This window comes from Pelmatolapia mariae, linkage group LG18, assembly GCF_036321145.2.
Source record: "Pelmatolapia mariae isolate MD_Pm_ZW linkage group LG18, Pm_UMD_F_2, whole genome shotgun sequence".
In the NCBI taxonomy this organism is placed as follows: Eukaryota; Metazoa; Chordata; class Actinopteri; order Cichliformes; family Cichlidae; genus Pelmatolapia; species Pelmatolapia mariae.
This window is the reverse complement of record NC_086243.1, coordinates 19,380,237-19,395,795: the sequence shown is the minus strand read 5'-3', so window position 1 is coordinate 19,395,795 and position 15,559 is coordinate 19,380,237. Positions and strand designations below refer to the sequence as shown.

The following is a 15,559-nucleotide window of genomic DNA, read 5'->3' as shown; positions in this document are numbered from 1 at the left end:
AGAAGACCTTTTTTAAAGCATTTTTTAGAAAGTTTCAGTGAGGCGTTAGAAGCACATTAATGTCTGTTTTTGTGTAATTTCATAGCTCCTGCTGCACATCTGTTAGTCTCAATTTCCTGAAGTTGCAAATTCTTTTAGAATCTATTAATTATTTATTTATTTTATTTTTATTTTATTTTATTTTAGATACACCAAGGACCTGAGAGGTGGAGCAGTCTTTTTTAAGGTAGCAGCAGCAGTGATTGATTTCTCTTTAGGAGGCCATGTTGTCTCAACTGAACTGATGGATCCTCATTAGGCTGAGCACATTCAACACTCTGTAATGAACTTCTCTATCAGTCACTGCACTGACACAAACAGACATCAGCTCTTTCTAATCTCGTGGCGCTAAAATGTTTTTTTGTAAATCGATCCAAAAAGAACTAAATATGAACAAGAAGTCATTTAATAGGACGCATTAAAGTCCGCTTTGAAGGCATAATTTATTGGTGCTGTGTCACCTAATAGATACGAGATACATTATGCATCATTTTAATACAACTAATATCCCTCAGAAATGTCGACATCTTTCGAGATTTACTAAAATATGAAGTATTTCATCTTTTGTTTCAATGGCCGAAGTAGACGATATTTATAAGTTTGATTTTTAATGAATGTTATGATTGTAAGAAGCTATATTGCTCCTAAAACGCGGATTTTCTTCAGGATACTTCAGCTAGTAAATGCAATTACTCGTCTTGTACTTACAGACACAGACCTGAGCGAATAAAAGCGGTGCTAAATGAAATCAAATCGGAAATTGTACTCTACATGCCACCAATATTAACATAATCTCTAACCAAAATAAGGTCCAGAAACAGCTACCCTATTACAGGAGGAAGGCTTGGTGTTTTTGTGAAAACTTTCATGTGCATCACGGTCCTGGGTTTACACGCTGTCTCTGACCTGCTTGCACAAAATCTTATGTTGGATTTTTTTTTTAACTTTATATCAGATGGTCTTCGTGTTTCCAAAAAGATTCAGTAGACGTCAGATCACGTTTATTTATTTATCATTTGAAATATGATAATGGGGCAGGATTCCTCAGATATCATTAATATTTCATGAAATTAAACTTTTGCCACAATAAGGTGGGTTTGGGTTTAAAAAACAAACAAAACTAATCTGAAATAGCAACAGACATCTATAATCATCTTTACATTTAATTTTCCTCACGACTCTGTTGAATACAGGCTTGACCTCAGAGCATAAACAGACACTTCATGACCCGGGCACCCATGAGTAGTAAACTTTATTTCACCGTCCACCTCATGCATTCAGATTGTGACACTCACATGGGGATTCAAGGAGTGATGATCGTGTGAAGGTGCAGTGGAAGTTTGATTATGGTCCAAGAGCTGACTAATATAGATGGCTATTTCCACGTCACTGTGCCAGAGTGCTACAGCTATTTCAGACCCCATGCATGCGCTGCATGGAGGGGCTGACGATGAGGAGCCATGACAAAACTCATGATAGGCACTGGCTTCATCCTGGCTCTTATCACCGAGATCCTGCAGGTTTAGAGCTGTTAGTGTGGAAAGAAATAATATTGCTGTTATTACTAATGAATTATTAACGTGCAGAAGCTTTCTGGGGGAGAGTAATGTGTAGCAGACTTGAGTTTCTCGGGTTACTGTGTTAATCCATTCAAAGTTTCTAACAGTCTGTTCTTTTTAAGCCGCACATTCAGTAAACACTTCAATCTCGAGACTCCATATTCTGCCATTGTGCTACTTGAATCACAAATTGAAATATCAGAAGTTCTTTCCAGCAAAGACGTGTAACTATTCCCTCATTCCCACCTGCAGAGAGAGAGAGAAAGGGAGGGAGGAAAGCGAGGGAGCTCATTACTGGCTTGGTTGTGTGAGTGTGCAGGCTGCTCAGCGCCGACTGGAGGCCTGACTTCTTGGGAGGGTCCGGACGGTCGTGGCTACAGTGATGTATGGGCAGATGCATCAAATCGCACAAGATAAACAAGCGATGAGTTTCATCAGGGCCATCATAGCTTTAATTTGGCTGCCTAATGAGTCAGATCTAGTGGCGGAGATAAGAGTTGTCAGAGGCCCGGCTCTAATGAATTTCTTGCCACTTGTAATCAAGGTTGCCTGTCTGAGGGGGGATGATTAATGGAACCCTGGAGGATTCCCTCGGCCCTCAGCCTTCATTACAGCTAATGCATTCTCAGGCAAATTAACAGCAAAATGCAGGCAAAAGCCAACGGGGAAGGGGAGAGAAAGTAAGGGAAGAAGGAGGGAAAGGGAGAGAGTGATGGGAACAGAGCGTTTATATAAGACAAAGGAGTGAGAGGAGGGTGAAGAGGAAGATGGCACGGTGGGTATGAAGCAGCCAGGTTGGGCAGCAAGTAGGGAAAAAGAGGTCGATCACTGAGAGGATGGGGAAATGAGTATGGAGACGTGGGGCAGTCAGGAAGGGCAGGGTGTAACATGGATGTACTGCTCAGACATGATGGAGCTGGAATTGATAATGGATGTTTAAGTCTGTGGGGATTCAGGAGAGGAGAGAGGGTCAGGGCAAGAGAGGATATAATTACTGGTTAAAGAGACTGCAAGATTGAAAAGAGGAGGAAAAACAGGGAGCAACAGAACACATCCACATCAGGACAGGCAGCAAGGAACATGTAAGATAAACATTTGTTCAGTGCCACCTTGATGCAGCATTCATATCAGGACTGGGTGCATCACTCACTGCCGGTGACCTGCGGCCAAGCAGCTTCTGCATAAGGGAAGTATGGATTTAATGTTTGCAAATATGGTCTCGTCAGGTCTTTGTGTGCCCATCCATCAGCCTCAGACCCACCTCTGCAATCTCGGAGGCAATTTGTCTGAGAAGAGGTGGGCGGCAGAGAGCCCTCCTCACTGTTTAGCAAGCCCTGATGAAATATCAAAACACATGGCGGTGCAAACAAGCGCTCCAGTCTCACCACAACAAACACAAGTGGCCGGGGTCTGCCAAGACACAAGGCATGGTAATAAATTACAAGACCGTTTTTTTTCTCCCTAGGTAAGAACAGACAAGCACTAGTTTAGGTATGTGCGAGCAAACCCTTTAAATGTTGACATTAAAGACCTTGAAGGTTTATAAATCTTAAATCTACAATTATTATTATTAAACAAAACACAAGAGTGTTACCTGATCTTGCAATAGTCCCACAGACTTCCTTTAAAGGTTCATTTGACATCATTTTTTTTTACATTCCCTGGGTTTCATGGCCTGCTACCTTAATCTGAGTTAACTCTCAGCTCTTTGTAAGCTGAACTTTTCCTCCAAATAGTTGCTCATTACTATCGAAGGCCAAACAGGAGGAATCGTTAGGTATATATCTCATGATTAGTGCATAGAGGTCAAAAAGAGAAGGAGTATAAATGAAAATAAGTTCAAAGGAATGTGAGAAGGATTCGATTTTTCATGACAGCAACTGAACACCTCCCATCTAATGCTGCTAAAGGATAGCTGGTGATAATGTTATTCTAAATTAGCCCTATTAATTTCCTCCCTCTGAGGAGACTACAGAGGAAGGTCACTAATCCGCAAGGTGAAGTAAGCAAAGACAATACTACCCAATTACTAATAAGGAAGCTGGTTGAGAAAATTTGTTTTTAAGAGCTTTAAAGCGTGACCTGGGGGAGTCAGTCTCCATTTCAAGGCAGCGCTGAGGGAGGATGAGGAGAAACTAAAGAGAAACCAGGTGATAAAGAGCAAACAATGCTGGCCAACAGAAAGAGGAAGGGGATGAAGATATGCTGAGACAAGATTAGCAGGAAATAAGAAGTGGATTAGTGAGGGCTTGACTCCTCTGAACACAGATCTTTCAGTTTTCCCCACAGTGTTGTGCTGCCTGACACTAAGCCCAGCTCTTTATCTTAATCCTCTTTCAGCAACTGTTGGGGGTCCCTCGAGCAGGAAGTGAAGAGGGTGGTTCACTTACCTCGAGGCAGGCCTGGCTGAGTTGTTTCGGACACGAAGTTTGATGAAGGGACACGCAAAAGAGGAAACGCGACTTCTAATTTGAAAGAAAGCCTCACCTTCACCATTAAGGCACAACAAGAGATGGGAGAGACAGGAGTGTGATGGATAATGAGTGAGCGACACACACACACACACACACACACACACAAGACAAATGCGTTGATTTCCCTAAATCCAGGGAAGGCTACATCGTTTTTATTTGAGTGTTTATTAATAGGTCAACAGTCAGCCAAGCATCCAAGCATACAACAAGTTATTCTTTAGCTTTTGATTCACGTTCTGAATGTAAAGGAATTACAATAGGAAAATGAACAAAAAACAAAACAAAAACAAGAAAATATATTTACATACTGCATTATAAATATGTTAAATGTACATCATTATACACAAGTACCAAAGATGGTCGGTTAACGGCAAGACCAAACAGAAGTACCTTAAAAAAATATGCCAAAGAAGAAACAAACAAACAAAACAAAACATATCAAAATACGGTTTGCTGGTCAGGAAGACCGAAAACCATTTCAGTTCAGGAGTTTGTCTTCAGATAAAATCATTAAGCTCATATGTACACTTCATCTTGTTTTCAGGGGGAAAAACAGGCAGATTTCTAGTGTTTTTTTTTTTAAATCATCTACAGTATGTAAATAAGGGTAATCACTGTACACGCTTAACTCCTCTTACTGATCCCCCTGGACAATAAAATGCACTCAACGAAACAGGTTGGTCAAGTAAAGATCAGAAATAAGGCCAGTATTACATTACAGTACTAGAAAATTCAAAGAAGTCAGTTTGATTTCTTTTGGGGATGTCTTCAAAGATTAATTTGACATTTTATTAAATATGCTTATGCGCCTCTTGCTGGGAGGAAGACAGGAAGATCGATACGACTGTTAGGTGTGCATAAACTCCAGAGCAAGAAACCCCAGAAATATAGGGACGTATGGTGTAACTTCTTTATTAAGCCTAATTCCATCGTGGTAACGGCTCTGTAAACAAGGTGTAATGTGCCTAAGTAGAACCTTTACCAAATGTGGTTGATAACTACTTCATGTGAAAATGGCTGCTCTGGAAAAACATCTGTACACAATCTTCCCATCAAGAAAGCAAATAAGCATTTTTGTCTTTAAATGTCAAAACATTCCTTTACAGTATCTGCATCGCCTGGATGAACAAAACCCTCTTTTGACCCCATGGTCATTTTCAGTAGGCTCTGAAAACAGGAATACTGTAACGCAACAACAAAACCATGTAGAGAAGGTACCAAGTTCATAACTCGCTCTGTAAACAAACATTCTGCCTATGTAAACACGTAAAATAAAGATGTTTTAAAACCTCACAAATGGCAGTTTAATAAAAGGAGAAATACACCCACATTGTGCCGACTCCATCTAAAGTCATTTTTATGTCAGAGTCCCACTTACTCTAAATGAGTTGGCTTATCACGTCTGTGGAATACTGTACATTTGTAATAATGCAAACTAATTATACTCGTCTCTCTATATATGAACATCTTTGCTCATTTGAATCCCTAAATGTCTCACGTCAGTCACGTGAATGCGTGTTGTTAGCTCCCTCCTTTCGGGCTGACAGGTTCTCAGGGGGAGAGCACAGAGGTTTAAGGAGAAGGTAAAAGGCTGCTTTTCATCAACTAAGTTCAAACTTCTTATAAGGAATAAGGCAAAGGAAGAAGAACTACTTTTTACAGTGGTCTGTACATTGTTACACAGTTATGATCCCAAATCGTCACCGACGGTTTCTGTCTCCTCTCCGGTGTCCTTTCAACAACAGAAATGCCCACTTGCACGACGAAGACGCGAGCACAAACGTATCGTAGCGTTATGTATGGACGCACACGCGCGCGCACACACACAGTACCAGTATATGCATTTCACAGCAACAACAGAGGAAGTCTTCTTTAGAGTACCAAATACGACAGCCTTCGGCCACAGGAGGCGAGTGGATATTCCAGGACGCTCACGGGATGAAATTGCGCGAATCTGTGTCAATTATCAACACAATCTTGTCATTTGGGAAATTACTCCAACAAAAAGATCGTAATGGCACAATTTCACTGCTTTAATCAAACCTTTGAATCTGAATGAATTCTGATTGAAGAGGAACGCGTACAAAGCCATGTGGCTCAATGGTCATAAAACATTATGCCCCTTAATTCCTTTGTAGTCACGGACACTTTTACCCGAGCATCACGATAAGGGTGGCGAAGGAAATGACTCAATTTCACCCGATAGGAATTGCGCAATCAACTCCTTTATGATGATCTGAATCCATTTCCCTGTAAATTAAGTATCTAAATCATTTGGACTCTTTAACTATAATTGCTTTGCCTTTGTATATGAATAGTATGTCAAGAGTTTGATAGCTGTGTTGAAGACATGCATCATTACGAAAGCCTGCAACAGCCACTGATATCAAGAGAGATTTAGTTTCTTTCCCACATCAGTGTTTTGTCACTTCTAAAACTATTCTTTACAGTTTTATGTTATTACACTTAGGATTGGAAATTTGAAGGAAGTTTCTCATTCACACTGTATAATCAGTTCACATCGCAGAAGGGGAAGACATAAAAAGGAAATGTTCAAGCATTAAGGAAATGCTTTTCGTAGAGTAGGTATGAATGCCAAAGTAAGTCATTTGTTTGGTTGACGCTTAAAAAACAAAAAAGCTTAAAGCTCATCGTGATCACTTCAGACCGAGATTGAATAAATTTAACAAACAACAGGAATAAAAAATAATAATATAAAATAAACAATGTACAATGTCCGAAACCCCAAACGCTCCCACTTCTGTCAGCGCGGTGGAATATCTGCAGTAGGTCCGTCACTCCTGATACCTATCCGTGCGTACTGGTTTTGGGTTACACAGTGTGAGAAACAGAGGAGGAAGTACTGGGAGGAGACACGGGTGGGTTTAGATGGGTGCTCGTCTGCAGCTGCTTTCTGGCTCCTACATGATGCTGATGCTGCGGTTGAGCTCACACTGGGCGTTGTTGTTGTTGATGTTGGGGTTGCGGCGGCTCATGTTGGGCGTGGGCACGGAGGTCAGGCTGCTGGTGTCGTTGGGGCAACCGTGTTGGAGTAATATGTCCGCGCACTCCTGGCTCACAGCCCGCCGAGCGTAGGACAGCGGCGTCTGGCCGCGGGCGTCTCGGCTTTTCACATCCACACCGTACTGTGGGAGAGAATGGTTGGCAAGAAAAGAACAAAGGCTAAATTTAGGACTTAAGCATAAAGTACAAGTAACTACACATTATTTTTGGCAAGTCCTATGATTTAGGTTCATTGATTAGATTTAGTAATAATGTGATACGTTTTTGATTTCCCTGAAAGCACTCTGTAAAAAAGCCCTTTTTGGTGGGGTGGTACAGTACTGTGCAGTCTCGAGCCATCCTCCACCCCCCATTTCAATGTATTTTGGTAGGAAAGTTGGAAATACAGCATATAAGAAAGACATTGTTCAATCTGAACATCACAAAAGCCAACATTTGGTATGAACACCTGTATTTTTCAACACAGCCTCTTTTAGGCAAGCTTTGTACATTGTAATAACCTCCTTATGTACTGAGACCTGTTAGGGCTGATTTTCAGTCCAGTTCTTGTATACACTGTTTTCTCCTTATCTCCTCTGTACATACTGATGATGACTAATTAAAAAATCGTTCTTTGCTAAGTTATGAGCGCCGTTTTTATACTTGAATGATTCGTAAGTCAGTGTTAAGCAGCTTAGGAAAAACACTCCTCTGAAAATGGTCAGGCACGTGTCCAATCCACAGCAGCCAATGTCCAAAGAAAACCCTTGAAGATCTTCAGAAAACCTGGAGAACTATTGCTCAAGACCACTTTAAAAACATTACAAGAAAGCCTGGCTCTTTGAAACAAATGAGGGGTGATTCAAGACTTTTGCTCAGCAATGCATTGAGTCATTGTGCTGTCTAATCGGAGGTATATTGAAATTTTGTGTGAAAATACTAATATTCTATAATATTTTGCCTCCTACTTTTGCCTTCCCCCAAGGTTCTCCTCTCTTTTTTCACATTGCCAAATGAATTCTTCCATGTTGTGAAATTATGCCCAGTTACTCACTGAAATACCTCTGTTGTCCATCCAATTCAAAATGCCACCTAATACTAAGTACTTAAGTACTTATTTTGCTACTATTTTTACCAAAACATACAATGAGGCATTAGTTTGTGTAGATTTCCAGATAATTTCCCCTAAAATGACTTTTAAATTACTTTAAAATCATTTAATAAGTAAATTTAAAAAGAATTTTTCCATGACTGACAGTTGCAAATGCTCTCCTGTGAAAGCAGAATTCACTGATTCAAATGTTCATCCACCTTTAACAATGCTCCCAACAACGCTCAGTGGAGCCCACTCACCCAGATGAGCAACTGTGTGATGACTACATTGGCCATAGCACACGAGAGGTGCAGAGCGGTGCGTCCATCTCCATCCCCGTAGGTCTCATTAACCTCCTCCTTGGTGCCATGGGCCAGCAGCAGCACCACCAACCTCAGGTCATCCTCCACCACCGCCCGAAGCAGCTGTTGCCCCAGAGGCACATCTGACTGGGGCAGTCCCACCAGGAACAGCTTCTGCTCGTACTTGGCTCGGATCCAGCGCTCCTTCTCTTCCCTGGAGGGAAGGAAATGACAGGGGCACCGCAGGTCAGGCAGGGTGAAACATGATGAACACGCTATGAGCAATTTCGCACCCAAGTTAAAGAACTTTCTCAAAACGTATCTCATAATTTAGAGGCCTTGACGTAAAGGCAAAGACATGTACAAAAGGAGAAATGCAGACACACAGGGGAAATATTAGAGTAATTGGCCTAAGAGACTCACCGGAGTGCAGTGACATTTCTAAATTATTAGAGCACAGGAAAGTGACTAGCCTTCACTATCACAGTGGGAAATAATACAGCAAGATGTGCTGGAAAGATGAGAGAATGCCAAAGGGTGTGACGCTTTGGGCAATATTCCAGTTTCTAGTGATTATGGTCGTCAGCATGACCGTTAAAGCCTGGCCAGCTTTCTAAAGGTTACACATCCTGAACAGCATGTCTGCTGTGGACAATACGGGAAGGCGGGGGACGTATTTTTATCAGCGCTGTCGGCTGTCAGTCTGAACTGGTGGATCCCCTCCACAAAAGAGGCAGTGTGTCTCAGAGCCCCAGTCTCCCTTGGGGTAGCTGGGCCCTGAGTCAGATCGATGGGGCTGAATGACAGCCAGAAAGGGACAGTGGGATGTGGGGCTCCTTCACTCCAGCCCGCAGCAGAGAATAGAGGATGAGGGAAGGCTCCATCCTCTATCACCAGGCAGAATTCTATCTATTGCTCTCCATCTTGACCCCCCATTTCATTCTGTGCCCACATACAAACTGTACAAATAGGAAAGGGGGAGAAAAAAAATCAATATCAATACGCGAATGACTGAGCATGCCCAGTGTGGTACTAACCCGGTGACCCTGTCAGTCGGTGTGATAAGAGGAGCAAAAAGAGGCTGTTGTTTGGATTTGTGGGTGAGTGACAGAACGGGGAAGGTTTGTAAGGATAAGTTAAAGCAGCAACGCTGGCTAGAGTGACAAGGCTCTCATGGGACTCTCTATCAGCGGGTCGAGGCATAGCAGCAAGTACAAACGGACACTCTAACTCAATTCAACTGTATTTCATCATCAAATAATGGCCAGCTTTCATCATCATGTATTAAAAAATTACCTTTTGGATGAGAAGTGGAAGAATCTATCTCTACACAGTGAATAATATTGTGTATTTATCAGCTTACTATAAAGACCTGGTTTACACAAATGAAGTAAGACAGTTCTACGTGCTCTGGTTTAAGCTATCCATCATGTAAGATTAAATTTGTGAGTTTTGTTAGTTTATCTGTTAATATTTTCCACTCTGTAGGTCCCTCGCCAATTTCCCCACAAACTGAAATCCCCAAACATAGCTCACAAATATTTTTTTTTCTTTCCCGAACAGCTGGATATTTCTTGGACAGATTAAACCTTTTTTTTTTAAAAAAAAAATCTGTGGGTTAATAATAATAATAATAATAATTTTATTTGTATAGCACTTTTCAAAAAATAGGGTGCTTCACAGTATTAATAAAACTTACGCAGTGAAGATAAGTACATATATTGAAACATACAGACACATAAACAGACTTACGGTCAGACACATATATATGAAAATAGTTGCAAAAAAATGGCTGAAAATAAAAGGTGAAAAGTTTAAGGGAGTGCTAACCAATAAAAATGAGTTTTCAGTAGTCAATTAAAGCAAATAATAAACTTTTGATGCACACACTAATTTATATCAGCAGAACAAAGTGCATTCCCTGTGTTCATCATAGGAAAGGAACGTTTATACAAAGTGTTTTTCATCAACAGTGCAGCTCTATGGTATGGTCAAATTTTTGGCTACGCAGATAATTAAAAGGATAATTTCACTGTTGTTTTTAATCTATTCACAGTATTTTAGCAACAGATCCTGCTAGCGAAATCTCAATCAGAAACAACCATTTTAAAAACAGCAACCAAACTTCGCCACTACTTTTTATTGCCTTAGCAGCCAGGTGTCGAGGCTGCCGACTTACCGCAGACAGCAACCGTGTTCAGACTCATATGTCAGCTGCCAGGCTTACTTCACAAAGCAGTCAGTCTTGCACAGAGCAGCCTGGCACCCGCCCTAACTACAGGAGTTAAGGATGTGATGAAAAAGGGGCAAGTCTTCTTCTATCAGCACCCAAGCAGAGATTGATTAACTGCAAAAAAAAACCCCAGCAGCTCATAAAGCTACTTAGCCCGCATCTTAAAACAGCCTTAAAGTAATTGCTCCTATAGACACATGGGTACATTTTTTTTATTATGACCTCAAAGGGAATGTGGTAATGTAATGTAATGCAGCAATGACGGAGAAAGTCCCCCCCCCCCCCCCCCCCCCCCCCCGCGCTACAGCATAAGCAAATCTTTTCTTTAGGCAGAGGGTATTCTGTGAACAACAATACAGCCCTAATAGCAGGCAATTGCTGTGGCTCAGTTTTATGGTGTAAGACCTCCATCAATCCCTACTCAGTCATTATGTGGGGACAAGCCGGTTAGCAAATCAATTGGCCTTAGAATCGGTGGTCTGCTCAGAACAGGAAGGGGCCGTCCTGCCGTCCACCATTATTTCCCTTCTTTACAGCCAAAGAGATTTAAGTTTGTCAGAAAACTGACTGACTGGCTGTAATCCCGAAGGCAAACTCTACAACCTTTAACAAAAATCTGAGCAGGGTTAAAAACAACCTGTTGTCCAAAGTTTGCTTCAGAGAGCTGGACGCTGAATGAGATGCTGAATCTGTAAAGCCCAGTGAATTGATATGAGCTAAATGAGGCAGAAAGTTAGCACCAAGATGTGAAAACAAAAAGGCTGAGGAGAGCCATTAGGAAGACGTCAACAACTCAGAAAGGAGCCCTGAGGGCACTTTGTTAGCCCTCACTACGAAATCAGCCCTGGAGACCTGCAGAAAAAGGCCTCGCTCACTGCTGATGCTGTGCTTTAAATTCAGCAAATTCACTGTTCTTTCTAGACAGACCAGGAAAAAAAGCTAAAACAGCCAGGCAGTGGTTTTAAAAAAACAACAAAACAAAACAAAAAAACCCTCAGCTGCTGCCACTTGAAAGACAGAGTGTGAAAGGAAGTGAAATGGTAATCCCGCCTCTGTCTTTTGTTTGAAATTGAAAAACAATCCAAACATAGGCAGGGTTTAGACAGTCAGGGGGGGAAACTGAGACCCTTGAAAAGGACACTTCCTCACCGCAGGAGGAAGAAAAATAAAATCAGCAGATTTCGCATGTCAAAGTGCCAGGACAGAATAGCAGGGGAGGTAGAGAGGGAAAGGAGAGTGAGTTTCACAGCATGGGGGGAAATTTAGAAAATTGAACTGATGGTTAGTTCTCTATATACGAGCAGACATCTAAGCACACAGACACTAATTTCCCCACCCAGGCTCGAGCACATAGTTGTTCTAAATTTCTCTGTCGCTTAGGGATTAGAGAGGATCTTAAGGTTCCCAATAAAAATGCCTGCGCCTCCAACCAAAAAACGAAGAGGTGTTTGCTTTGCCGCAAACTTCCTCCGTCATCCATAGTTATCTCACGGCCGATCACTGCTGTTTAACTTTCTTTCCATGGCTTTGATTCCAATGTAATCTTTGGGCAAACATCAAAACACTTACTGACTCTAAAGTGGAAATGGGATTCCTGCTTAGAGCTGGTGTCCCCTTTCATTTTCCTATGCGAAGCCCACCTAGATAAAGGCAGCTTTAACAGTGGAGAAAGGCCTCTTTTATAATTCTATTAGAGCTCCGTCCCTCCAGCTCTCCGTTGAGCAATGGATTCTGACCCTGACTTAATTAAGTGGCAAATGGCAGAATGATTCTCCTAAATCCAGCCCACGGAGTCAAGAACACATGACTGAATTCAAATAAAGAGGAACAAACAAGGATAATTAGTCAAGCCTGAAAGACAAAGGCAAGCAGGAATTTATAGGAAGGGAAGGGAAACTGAGACAAAGCGGGTGGAGCCAACGGTGGAGGAGCCACAGGAATGACCAATCTGAGTGCCTGCAATAGTGGTGCCTTGGCCTGGAGGAACGGGAGGATGGCCATCGCACATCTTTCACATGCCGAGTCCTCCTAAACTATCAAAGCGTCTAAGCTCCTCCCACTCGTCCATGATCATACAAAGTCACTGTGGATACATCAAACAGACGCACTGAAGGGTGGAAATGGCAGAGGGAAGGGTCTTTGGGTTTGACCAGCCTGAACAGACTTCACAGTGGGGGTGGGCGACTTGTATGGGACCAATTCCCATGCAGCCAGCAGCTTCACTTCCACAAACCGAGGGGTGGGTGTGTGTGTGTGAGGGGAGAGTGAGGAAGAGGGGCAGCAGCAGAAAGACAGAGAGGGGGCTCAGAGGGAAACTACTGAGATGAACAAAAAAAAAAAAAAGAGCACACAACAGGGAGAGAAAGCTGGGCCCCAAAGCATCAAAGGTTGCTAAGGGCAAGAAATGAAGGAGCAACACAGTAAACGCCACAGCAAGAGTGCTAAATAAGGCCTCCTATGGTCCAACGGGTTACACTGTAGACACGGTGTGCTCTGCTCTGAGAATAACAACACAAAAGAATTAAGACAAATATTTTACAAGTCAGAATTGATGCTGCTTTTCTCGCTTCAAGAGTGCGGTCTGAACAGATGACCAGAATTCAAAAGGTTGTTGTGTTGGGCTCTAAAGAAAGGCCAGTGGAAAAGCATCTGGCTGCTGTAGGCAGGCAGAGGGATGAGTTGAATATATTGTGACATTAATGAGGTTGTCAGCCTCCTCATGATGGAGTGGCTGTGTTTTTGTGCCAGCAAGACTAACACCCTTAAATGCTCATGCTGTTAACCCCTGCTGAACCCTTGCCTCACATACAAAGCTGAGGGGACGACGAGCACATGACCCCCTTAAGTGTGCGTCCCAGTGCACGCAGGTTTTAAAAATAAATCTCGATCACATAAAGCAGTTGGGTTGGATTCTTTTTCTTTATTAGTCTTTATTTTTTTAATGCTAACAATATTGAATCTTAATTTCATGGCTTAGGCCCCTTCTTCAATGAAGCAGTCCTTCCTCTATGTCCACCTGGCCCTGAAACCCGGTGGCATGTGGGCAATTAGTGACTACAGTACCACTTCTCCCACACAGGGCTAATTACTGACCTGTGGGTTTCATTTAGAGAGAAAGAGAGGCAGAGGACATGGTAAGGCCCAGTCATTCATTTGTCTTAATTAATTACTCTTCCTCCACCGGGGCTCCTGGCAAGGCCAACTATTCTAAAATCTCTCTGGAGAGTTGGTGTTCCCGCACTCGTAACCTGTGAGTAGCCTGGAAGCTTTGCTCCATGTTTTGGGAACTAATATGCAGCACAGAGGCCAATCTGGTGAGATCCTAAAACAGAAGTTTATGGCTGATACTATTTTTTTTTTAAAGCAGCAATAAACAACTTGGCAGGGCATGCCAAGGTGGCACTGCTGGAGCAGAAGGGGTTAAAAAAGGCAACGGGGCCAGGTTTGGAGAGGTTAGCGGTGTGATTCATTTTTATTACCACGCAGCCCCTGCAGGCGGCAGGAGTGGCAAATTATTTCTGAAACAAAGTGGAGGGCTCTCATCAGAGCTATTACCTGCCTGTGGCCGAGGGCAGCGCGGAGCCTACAGAGGGTGACAGTGAGAGGCCCACGTCAGTGAGGGATAGCCGTCCACATCCGTCCACGCTCCAGGACATCTCCCCCAAATGAGTCTTGGTGTCTTGTGTATGTGTTTCATTTTTTTGTGTGTGTGTGCGCGGCAAAGGATAGGGGTAAAGTTAACCGCGAGACCTCTCCCACAGTTTCCGTAAAAATAATCTGTAGTGTTTTTCTATCACAAACATGCCAAGCAATTAGAGGTGACGTGCAAAACACAACGACTCCCAGGTGCTAATTAAAAGAACAACTCCCCTGCAATATGCTGACTGCAGAGATCAGCCACAATGCACAGCTCCCGCAGATTTATTATCACACATTTAACTGTATCCTGGCCAGATCTGACTTCTGCTGTTAGCATGTTGGCACTACTTGATACTGAAGAAGCTTTGCCGCTCTACAAATAAATAATTATTTATAAATCTGCTGGCTGTAAGGCGTTAGCACAAGAGCAGTTTAGTTAATCGAACCGCTTTCCTTGTTTCGTTCTGGGAAGAGATCCTATAAGATGAGGACTAAAAAACTGAATAGAACACGAAAACCAGCAGACTTGGTGGCTCATTAGAACCTGAAAGCCCTGAGCATTTATTGGTGGATCAATAGCAGTTCTAACTGCATTATAACAAGCCAAAGAGACTTTGTCTAACATGCCTATTCCAAAATTATTCAAATTTAACACCAACTTAGAAAACATTGAGAAATATTTATCTAATGATAACAAAAATCATTTAAAAAGGCTACATCATACTGGTGCGTGGGTATTTATTTGTGAATTACATTAATTGCATTATTCTCACACGGACAAAAAACAAAAACAAAAATCCCAAACAAGTTCTAGTTAATAGCTCATGCTTAAAAAAAAAACTACAGCAAATAATTTACTACCATTGTAAATGATGCTTTATTGGTACCTTGCATTCTTCTGCAAAAGCAGGTAATCCTACGTACATATGCATGCATATTAACACGCTTTCTATTATGATGTCTGTAATCATTCTGTTCTACGCCAGCGATTGCACTGCTGTGCAGATCCGCGTACGACAAATCTATATATTGTGTTCTTTCACACCCGAATATCATAAGCTAAAACAATCTTGTGGATGAGTGCTTTTAAGTTAAATCTCAAAAATGCAAAAGGGGTAAAACTAGTCTTGCAGGAGACATTCTATCAGACGCCGACTTGATATTCAGGTAGTTACTGAATCGTTTAGATTAGGTGTCACTAATGTTTAGTAGAAGTC

At 42.1% G+C, this 15,559-nt stretch overlaps 1 protein-coding gene across 2 annotated transcripts in view; it reads right to left on the bottom strand.

Annotated features, from left to right (window-relative positions):
- Positions 1 to 4,207: 4,207 nt before the first annotated feature.
- Positions 4,208 to 15,559, bottom strand: part of agap3 (ArfGAP with GTPase domain, ankyrin repeat and PH domain 3) — a 120,532-nt gene continuing 109,180 nt past the window's right edge. For both annotated transcript variants that reach the window (XM_063462994.1, XM_063462993.1), the window contains exons 17-18: positions 8,429 to 8,684; positions 4,208 to 7,218 (exon numbers count right to left, since the gene is read on the bottom strand). In XM_063462994.1, the coding sequence (XP_063319064.1) occupies positions 6,994 to 7,218; positions 8,429 to 8,684 (481 nt within the window). In that variant the 3' untranslated portion in view covers positions 4,208 to 6,993. The remainder of the gene's footprint in view (positions 7,219 to 8,428; positions 8,685 to 15,559) is intronic.